General features: G+C 44.4%; 1 protein-coding gene across 1 annotated transcript in view; it reads left to right on the forward strand.

Annotated features, from left to right (window-relative positions):
* kcnk6 (potassium channel, subfamily K, member 6) overlaps positions 1–10,805 on the forward strand; it is an 18,619-nt gene that overhangs the window by 4,516 nt on the left and 3,298 nt on the right. The window contains exon 2 of the mRNA XM_008291098.1: positions 5,017–5,409. Coding sequence (XP_008289320.1) covers positions 5,017–5,409 — 393 coding nt within the window. The remainder of the gene's footprint in view (positions 1–5,016; positions 5,410–10,805) is intronic.

The raw sequence follows: 10,805 nt of genomic DNA on the forward strand, positions 1-10,805 counted from the left end.
GCAAAGCTACAAAAAAGAAAAACAAGCAGGAAGAGAGACTGCAAACCAGCTTAGAAAGAGACGACATTGTCCAACAGAAAGCGACAAAGAGATGCAACAATAGAGACAAAAGTGAGCACATTAGAAACACTGCAGAGAAGCAGACGAGTTGTCCGACAGAAGAAGCGACGCAGAGATGCAGCGAGGTGTTGGATGATCAGAGTGATGCTGTGTAAAGACACCGTGAGGCACAAAGTGACTGACGGGTGCAGAAAGAGAAGGAACCACAAAGAAGCTCCGGTCTGAGCCTCAGAGTCAGTGAGGCTGCGTTCGTAGTCGAAGCCTGAGGAGCGTCTCTACTGCGTCTTACAGGCTGATTTTCCGTCTCCTGCCTTGTTTACGTCCATATTTTCCGTCCAGCAGTTTGGTTCTTTGACCTCTTGTGCGTGAACTTTGCTCCGCTGGAGGTCAGGAGCTGAGCCGGATCCCTTCAGGGCCGAACCGTCGGGTCGGTTTAGAAACAGATGAGCAGTGTTTTCTCCACACAGAGGAGTAAAGATCAGCCCAACATCCCGTCATAACGCCTGTCCTCAGCTTATCTGTGTCTAAACGGATTATTTTCCTCTGGTGGAGCTTCAGCGGTAAACAAGAGGCAGTAATGTGATGCTCATCTGGTCTTGAGCTTGCAGGCTGTTAATTAGGGAGAATTGAAAGTGAGAAGAGTTTGGAAACGTGTACATTTACCAGAGTTCCTGACTTTACGGTTATTGTTGGGCCCATTTCTGGACCTCCAGCTCTCTTACATCCTCATCAACCATCGAACCTTCGCAGCTTCAACTCCGAAGCTTCCTCTCTGGACCAAATATTCCTCCTTAATGCCATTTTTAAGGAAAACAAATCCATGTTTTCAGCGGCTGCTTTTAATGCTCCTAATATTCAGTATTTTATATTTACTTCACCTGAAAAATCGATCTTGCAAGTTGCAGCCGTGTTTCAGCGTTTCAGTTTCATTCTGCTTCACAAACTGATGTTAGAAGTCTTTATTCTGCTTTTTGGGCATATTTTGATTTAACACGTGCAGCTTTATAGATTCATGATTTGCTGATGAAGGATTCGCTTTAAAAAGAAGGAAGACTGTTTTAGTGAAAACCTGTAAATATGAGTTTAAAACCAGAAATGAGAGACTTTATACTAACTTTATTTTTACGTCCGCTTTAGCTGCACTTGTTTTGGTCATCTCAGATTCTTTTAAGCGTGCTGTGTAAATTAGATTTTGAAGACTATCCATCCATCATCATCTCTACACCTCAATCCTCACTAGGGTCATGGGGGGCTGGAGTCTATCCCAGCTGACTCAGGGTGAAGGCAGGTTCACCTGGACAGGTCACCAGTCTATCACAGGGCTACACTTAGAGACAGACAACCAAGCACACTCACATTCACACCTACGGACAATTTACAATCACCAATTAACCTCAGCATGTTTCTGGACTGTGGGAGGAAGCCGGAGAACCCAGAGAGCTGCACGGGGAGAACATGGAGACTCCACGCAGAAAGATCTCTGTTGTCCTCACCTGGATGCAAACCGACGACCTTCTAGCTGCGAGACGACCGTTTTCGTGAAATAATATTAAAGAGGAACGACCAGAAATGAGTCCAAATTGAAATGAGGGATGTCATTACGCGCCGACTTCACAGCAACCTCAAGGATTTAAGGACCTTTCATGGTCATACCAGCTCACGTTTACATTTCTGTGGCACGAAATTGGAACTCAGGTCCAGTTTTTATTTTTTCAAAAAGCCTAAATAATAATAAGTACAATTGTCAGACAAGAGCCACGTATAAGTAAATATATTTGACTTGTTCGTCCTCTTTCGCTGCACTCGAGCTGAACCTTGTTTTGACTCTGCAGCGCGCCGAAGCCCCCGAGGGCGCCGCTTCAACCGATGTTCGGCGGTGTCATCATCCCGCTCGCTCTGCAATCGCGGCGACATCTCGTCTTCAAACGGTTTTCTGAACAGTTGCTATCTCACTCGTTGACAGACGCCGTCAAGACAAACGTTTTTGCACAACTCTCCCACGTTTGTGCACGACTGCACGCGGCTCATGTGATGTCGGATGCGGCGAGCTGCGCCCCTCGGCCCCTCAACCTCGGCTGATGGCAGCGATAGCGAGCCGCGGGCTCCGGCCCACAAAGAGATCTTTGTGCAAATGAAAGTCTGCAGCTCAAATGACCATCAGGCAGCTTCGTTTAAACACATCTAACCAGTGATTAGCGGCGTGCCTGGACATGATAATGTTGACTTTGTTAGGCAGAAGTGGCTCAGTCACACTGTTTTTACACATCTGGAGCGGCTTTTATCCAGCGTGGCTCCAGGAACGGTTTCTTTATTGATCATCAAGGGGAAGAGAGTGAAGGGACCACAACAACCAACACAAATAAATAAGGACATGGAGACGTGTTAGGATAAAACATACACAATATAGTGTTAGATACTAACAATTAAACAGTGGCGCCGCCCCCCTAACGACTAATGACCAGATAAAAAGTAGTTCTCAAACGTAAAATTAAATTTGAATTAACTATAACAAAATAATAATAAAATTAATAATAACGTTCATATTCTTTTGCCATATTAACAATATATGTATTATGAACAGATGTAATGTTAATCTTTACTGTGTTGACTTCCTGGATGCGGCCACATGAGTGTGTATGGAGCTGGAAAAACTTTCCGTGGTCATGTGACCTCGGCCTGGGCTCTGATTGGCAGCTGCAGACTTTCTCACGGGGCGTCCTGGACCCGCCCACTTTTGCTGTCAGCCAATTAATTTAGTCTTTATTGGCTTTTGTCTTCTGTGGTTGGATATAAAACTGTCCTTCGACGTTCTTACGACTGAGCTTTTGGACACCGTCACACGACCTTTCACCTCCTCTGCTACGAGATCACAGCTACTGTCGTGACGGCTTCATGCATCGGCCTGCTGTCAATGGAGTAAAGACCGCGTGTAGAATTCATGTAACTGGGTTTAACCTCGGACTAATCGGACATGAGAACGTCCTCGTTTATTATTTTTAAAGTCATTTCTGGTCACACACCTGTCTGAGCACCACAGCCACCAACAGCAGCTACCAGCCTGCTATGTGGGGCGTTCAGGGAGCGTCAGTAAATCAGTAAATCGATATGAATATGTTCATAAGTTTTGCCTTTGACCAGGTGGGAGGTGCAACAAAATGAGAAAGTGGGTCGTACCAGTGCTACCAGTGAAAGAGTCAGTCTGGAGCCCTGAATAGTGTTTTTTTTCTTATAATTATTATTGTTGATGTTGTGTGTTTTGAGTTTGTGCAGATCCTGTAAATACTGATGAAAGTTTGATGAATGGTTTATGGAATCTGGTTCTGGTCAGTCTTGATAAATTAGATGATGATTAGAATATCCTCCAAAGGTAGAACATGTGCATTCCTGTGAATAGTTGTGCCTGACGTTACTCATATTCTAATTTCTGATTTTAAATTAAAGGTCATTTGCAGACTGCGCTCCCACCAAACATGTTCACCAGCTGCCACTGCAACTAAATCACTTCTTGTGTTTGGTCTGTTTTCAGTTCAGCATTTCACGACATTAAGTTGGCACAAGAGTTTAACTTTTTGAGCTGTAGAAATGCATAATTCAGACTTGTTCCTGACTGAAACTTTGCCCCGGAGTCGAGCTGTGCGTAACTCAAGCACAACTTCTTGCATTGTTTGCAGCGACGTGATGTTTTTGAAGCCGTTTTGTGATCTCGATGCCGGTTTTCTTTCACCCCGCCGCGCTTTGATTCATTTGCACATCCTGTTATATTAGAAAAAGCTTCATTTAAATCCACAGACGTTGAATTTCTGTGGCAGTTTGGTGCCTCGGTTGTAAACGTTTCTTCACTGCGGCCGTTCGTCATGTTTTTATAGTGAGTCGCCGCCACAAATCCTTTTGCCCTTTATATGACGGAGGCTCGTTTCACTTCCAGCAGTTTGAACCCCTGCAGGCAGGTTTGACGGATATCCGGTGAAACATTCGTCTTGACTTTTTAATCGTCTTTTTAGTCTCCTGATTTTGGTGAAAGCTGCTGTTTGCACGTGTTGCTCCGGAGCGGTGATGTCGCCACGCTTTCTGCAAAATTGGACGCCGTTCTTGTGATCGCGCCATGTAGCGGCTCAGCAGAGAGTTTATTCGGTGAAACCCATTAAATATTTTGGAGACGTATCGACTCTACTGGAAGCTGTGGTTGTTAAATTGCCCATACTTGCAGGTGTTTCTGTTATTTTGTCCACCACGCTGATCTCAATAACAGGAGGCTAAACAACACACAAAGTGATCGTACAGCTGAATTAACGGCTCTCTAAATATTATATTAAATTCATCTGTTAAATCAGATTAAATGCAGGACTGCTGGTTTCAGCCAAGCACACATGCAGTCATAAAGTGTAGACGCACTAATTTGTGTTGTAAACTTATTTAATCGTTTACCTCCAGCAGCATCCAGCCAGCTGATAGTTTTGTGGGTTTTGTTCCATAATTTAAGACGTACATTTGAGAGGTTTTTTGCAGCGACGTACATGAATTTAACAGCAACGTTTCCAGAAATGATCTGTAGAAGCCACCAAATGCAGCGTTAATAGATTTCAGAAAAAACTCCTTTCAACTACAGAAATGATCTTTTTTTCCCCTCTGAGGCTTCACCGGTTATCGTGCTGCACCGACCGCCTGATTGACGGAGCGTGTTCAAGGTGTTCAAGGTGTTCATAAATGCTGCCTTTATATAGACGAGAATATAGAGTCACTGTTCATCAGAGCGAAACAGCAGGAAACATGGAAGTGAAACGTACACGGAGAACCGCAAACATACACGAGTGCTGAAGTAGAAAAACACTGTGATGCTTAAAAGACTTAAAATAAAGGCTACCTATGGTGTCTTTAAAGCATAAGATGTAAAAAATGAACATGTAGATGCACCAAACTGAAGCCGTATCACCATTTCCCATCTTCTCGCCCCTCCAGGTTACGGTCACACCACCCCTCTGTCCGACACCGGCAAGGCCTTCTCCATCGTCTACGCCCTGATCGGAGTTCCCTTCACCATGCTGGTGCTGACGGCCTGCGTCCAGAGGATCATGTACCTGCTGGTCATCGGCCCCGTCTGCCTGCTGCAGCGCTCGGGCCTGGAGCCGCGACCCGCCACCGTGGTCCACTTCGTGCTGCTGCTGGTCCTGGTGGTCCTCTGCTTCTTCTTGGCGCCGGCGGCCGTGTTCAGCGCCGTGGAGGTCTCCTGGAGCTTCCTGGACGGCCTGTACTTCTGCTTCATCTCCCTGTGCACCATCGGGCTCGGGGACTTCGTGCCGGGGACGCAGCCGGGCCAGAAGTACCGGCCGCTGTACCAGGTGGCCGTCATGGGTGAGTCCGGCTGGTTTTGTGCCTCTTGTAAGATCAGAAACACCAAACTCTGTAGCAGCTATAAAATTAGACCAAAACCCAGAATATCCACTTTGTTAAAGTCATATTTGGCTTTTTGGATTAAAGTTTCAACCTGAATTCCTCTGAAACTGACCGACAGAATCCGTGTGTTCTGCATCTGTTGCATGTAATTCAAACTTACGTCCACATGCTGCTGATTGGCCGACTCTGAGGAAGCCTCACTTGTGAGCATCGCCTCATTTTTTCCAAAAGCAAACTGCAAACCCTCTAAGTAACGGAATTTCTCCTTTTTGATTGGAAACGGCAACTTCTAGCATCTGTTCACACGAATCAGATCCAGAATATGACATGTTGATATGTTTTTTATTAGGGGTGGGACTTTAACGCGTTAATTGCGATTAATTAATTACAGCAAAAATAACGTGTTAAATCTTAATTTGCATCAAGGCAACACGGAGCGTTTGTTAGCGCCTGATTTCATGGTCCACCGATCGCACTGATGCACAAGATGCTATGCTACGCTAACAACAACAAACATGGAGGAATCCGATGAGAGTGCATCGCTTGGACTGATGGAGGGCAAGCTTCATTTAAAAAAAACTGCCTGATGGAAGCCTTGACAAGAGCGTGGTTTTGTTCAAAAAAGAATTGGCATCCCACTGACGCACATCAAGCTGACGGTACCACCTGAATGCGTGTTAGCGCTAGCAGTCCTGGTCCGAGTACGAGCAAGCGGTGTCGGCCCTATCTTATGCAATTAAAATGCTATTAATTGAGATTAATTCATTACGAAGCCTCTAATTAATTAGATTAAAAAACATTTAATCGAGTCCCACCCCTAGTTTTTATTATTACCTTACACGTAGTTTTGCTTCTACTGATCTTAAATCTGCAGGTTGGTACAGTTCCAGGCTCTCTCACTTCTTCTTTAAGGCCTCTCGTCCGTCGTGCATGTTTGATAAGAGGGCGTTGTCTCATCCTGCTCCAGGATACGTTTACATCAGCGCATGTTTACTCAGATTATCGCCGCAGATGAATTCCAATCTCCCGTAAAAATCCATCATGTTTAAACGGTGACACAGAAGTTATAGAACGATGTGAGAAGAAGCCCACAGCGTCCGTAAAGTTTACATTCAAGTGTGTTTGTTTTTCCCGGAGCTGCGTCATCGTGAATAAGAAGCGATGAAAGCCGTTGTCGTGGGGCGACTGCGGGTCATCTGTTGATCACGGGTTTGTTTGTTTGTTTGTTTGTTTGATCCACGCTCAGCCCCGTGAACGGCTTCGCGCTGATCTTACCGGGCCGCTGAAGAGCGATCTGCAAACAAAAGCAGGGACTGAAAGCACGTCAACAGGAGCCGGATTTACTTGACAAAACAAGAAAACAGATTCAACACGTGTGAGCTCGCCCCCGAAGCATGCTTTGATGAGTAGCGCCGGATGTGAATGCAGCCTTTTGTGTCGTTTTAATCTGACAAATTTGCTAATAAACGCGACCATCTGTGCTCTAAATTAATGTAAAAATAAGCCACCGAGTCATTGCAACTCTAGCAGGGAAATAAAAGAGCAGCCTGGCAGCCGATGATAAAGAGAAACATTATGTAATGAATAGCTCGCTGGAAATAAAATGATTATTGCTCTTGTAGGAATCCTATTTATTCAGATTCCAACATGTTATATAGGATTCCTGCACAACAACGTATAATTAGTGGATTTTTTTTCCTTTTAAATTGTTATTTAACCGTAAGACAGTCGCTGGAAACCTGCTGCACCGGTGGGTTTTGCTAAAATGAACGCTAACCGGAGGACGTGACACATTTCAGTGCACTATTTCTTTCTTGCGAGGGTCACACGGAGCTGACAGATGCCTGCAGAGGAGGGCAGGAGGATGTTTTGCAGAGGCGATCGCAGCCAGCTTCCCCGCAAATGTCATTGCTTAGATGCAGTTTCCTGGAGAAGCTAGAATTAAAAATGGAAAGGCATCGGATGGTTTGTAATTTGTCGTTGGACAATGCCGGAGCAAGCGGTGAAGTTTTAATTCAAAGCCTCTCCCGGGTGGCTGTGTCCGTCCTGACCCATGCATGCAGCCTTCATTCTCACCTCCGATGTGAGAAGTCGCACCTCCCACCGCTTCTATTTTCACGCCGGCGAGTCGGGGTCGAGAGGTCGGCTCCTCACAAACGAAACTTTATCTGTTTAGCGCTGCGGAAATTGAAGTTCACTCTTCTGTGTAGCTCATTTTGAGTTAAGCTGACTTTGGGGTTGAATTTCATTCAACAGGAATAGAAAAAAAGTGTCTGGAGGATTAGTGGCTTTTTGGTAGAAGTTTGATTTTTAATGAGACTTTTTAAAAGGCGGGGAGAGTCGGAGCAGCAGAAACCTGAATGTAGAATCAAGGTATCATCAGAAAGTGGCTCAAGTTATAGCAGATAACCCTAAAAGTTCTTCAGTAGCTGCAGCACAAACATTGTTTTCATGAGTGGAAAAATGTTTTCAGCTTAAAATGAGCTGTGCCGTTTGAGAGCTTTAAACCAGAGAATATTTTGCATTTTGCTCCATCTTTGCTGATAAACTCTAACTTGTAGGTCGCCTGCTGGGAGCTTTTGTACATTTCTGCTCCCCAGAGGATGAATCCTACGGACTCAGGCTGACGTTTCAGGTTTTTTTTTTAAAAAAAGTCCAAACTATTGTATGTTTGCCATTAAATTGACGACATTTTCCTCAGGATGTGATCAGGTGTGTCATCCTCCCACGGTCACATTAGAAAACACAATAAAACTGATAAACAGTACGTGCCTCACGTCGGCATGTCGACGTTGACAATGAGCTCCACTCAGCGCTGAGTCGCACAAAGCTGCAGATTTATTCGTAGCTCTGTGCTATTTTTATGAAGCGTGCTTCCCATATTAGGAGCAGATTTTGTCATCGTTTGGCAACAACATCTTGTGAGTCATGTCTTGAGTGATTCTTGTTATTTTACTTAATTTAATTCCCGCTGCAAAACCACAGGGACGGATTCAGAGGGATGTCTGTGAGCTGAACTTTTAGTCGCCTTTAAAACGCTTAAAATTCACCGTTGAACTGTTGAACTGAGCTTTTTATTTAATGATGGTTGTAGGAGCTGTGAGCGTATATACGTTCTTAATATACTCACATATGAGGTGCATATTAAATTGCATTTATTTCTAATATATATTCCTATTATTATGCTTTTCCTTATTTTTTTGTCATATATAAAGGCACAATGTTTATGTTAAATGTCCAGCTGCCGTCAGCTCATCCTGGATTTTATTTCACTTTTATCTGCACATAAATCAAAACTACAATCCTTTTAGTAAATGGATGAACACGCTCTTGCCAATACTTGAGCAGCATAACTGCAGGATATGAAAACTTGCATTACAAGAAGATATTATGCAAGTCATTTGCATGCAGAAGAGTATTTTATTTTGTCACCTTTGTTCCAGCAGATTGTCAGAAAATACCAACTTTATCGTTTTATTTGGCGTTTTAGCACATTTGTGACACATGCAGCTGTTAACGGGGGCATGTAAAGCAAAATTTAAATCGACTGTTACGTGATGCAGTTTGCAGGCAAAAATCGTAATATTTATCAAACATATCAATATATTTCATTCTGGGTCAGATTCAGCCTAAAAAAGTGTGAACAGATATGAGAAGTTATGTAACTCATGCGGTTCCTTTTTTCGATAACCGGGCAAAAAAATGAGGTGATGCTCACAAGTGAGGCTTCCACGGAGCCAGCCAATCAGAAGACAGCGGGCTAATGTTGCTTGTTTGGCTAAACTGACGGGCTTCATTTCACACAGTGACGTAATAAAGGTTGTTTTTTTTTTAGCAGTGATTCAGTCCCAGATTTAAAAACACGGAGCCGGATTCGAGCCTAATAGATCCCCCGTTTACCGCAGACGCACTTCTTTGTGAAGCCCTCGTGCTGGTTGTTTGTGTGTCTGCGCTCTGGTTGCGATGGAGAGGCGTCGCTGTCACATGGCGGAGGGTATTTTCACAGTCTTGTTTTTCAGTGGGTGTCCTCTCTGTAATTGAATCGGGGTTGGACTGACCTTTTTTTTTTTTTTGTCTAAAAGTAGCCCGGTTGTTGTTTTGTGTCTCTCGGCCTGAGAGCTCTGCAGCGAGTATCTGACAAACACTTATTAGGATGAATGAGCTCTGCTGTATTCAGCAGCGGGGGGGAGAAAGAAAATGCACTATCTCCGCATCGCTTCTTCGGTTTTGGTCGTTACCCAGCAACAGTTTGATGAGAAAACAGGAAAATTACACCCCGAAATAGTTTTTACTGCAATTGTGTCGCTTGAGGACACGATGTTATTTGTTCCACGAGGCGTCCGTCTATTGATATGCGCGTTCAGCAGCCGAACAATTAGCAGCGTTTCTTGTTTCGGTTCGGCGATCAGAGGTGGTTGTGGTTTTCCTTCGTCTCGGCTAATCTCCCGACTCCAGTTTGGACGGAGGCCCGGCGGTTCGCACGGAGCTGCCGCGTCGTTTCCTCGTCCCACAGGCTGCATTATGTAACAGCGGCGCAGGTCGGGTCGGATTAACCCAAACGCTCCCTGCAGGTTCTGAGGAGGATTAGTGACCGGCCTGTCGAGGTCTCCTGAAACTGTTCTCGAAAACAGGTCGCGTGCAAATGCGGAAATAGCAACACGTCGTAACGGGAATTCACACTGTAGCCGCATCAACAGCAACCTGAATGCTAAATCAAATGTGCGTTTTCCAGAAGAAGTTAGCATCCAAAGTAAGAGGAGTTTCTCTTCCTTGTGCTTTTTTTGCAGAATCACATGAAGTAAAGGCTGCACACAATACAGTCTACATCACAAGATTTTTTTATTTGTCATCTGCTCAAGTGATTGTTCCTCAGGGCTTTGCAATAATAATAAGAACAGTTCTAGAAAATTTGAAACGGTTGCAGCATCATGAACGATAATGAGGTGGAGATGTTGGCGACTGAAGGTTTCAGATGTTGTTTTGCAGCTTCTATCCACAACATTGTGTGCCGTTGCTCAATGCAAAGGCCGTGAATGTGCTGAAACATATCATTGACGATGTAAAGACACAAGACAGGGCGCTTTTTTGTTTGTTTTTCCGCATCGTGCTGCCGAAGAGCAAATATTTTGAAGGCGTCGTTTGGAGTTTGGACAGTCAAAGTTCTCATAAGAGTAGAAAACAAAGATTCAAACTGTTTGAAGTGCAGTAATTCATTCAAACCATAGACGGTATAAAAGATGGACGTAGCTACCGTGACGTCACCCGTTGGTTTCTGCACTGAGAACATGAAGCCAGGGTTTTGCTACTTCCTGGTTGACATCTTGGATTTTTGGAGCCAGTGACGCAAAAATCGT

This window comes from Stegastes partitus, unplaced genomic scaffold, assembly GCF_000690725.1.
Source record: "Stegastes partitus isolate 25-593 unplaced genomic scaffold, Stegastes_partitus-1.0.2 Scaffold717, whole genome shotgun sequence".
NCBI classification, from domain to species: domain Eukaryota; kingdom Metazoa; phylum Chordata; class Actinopteri; family Pomacentridae; genus Stegastes; species Stegastes partitus.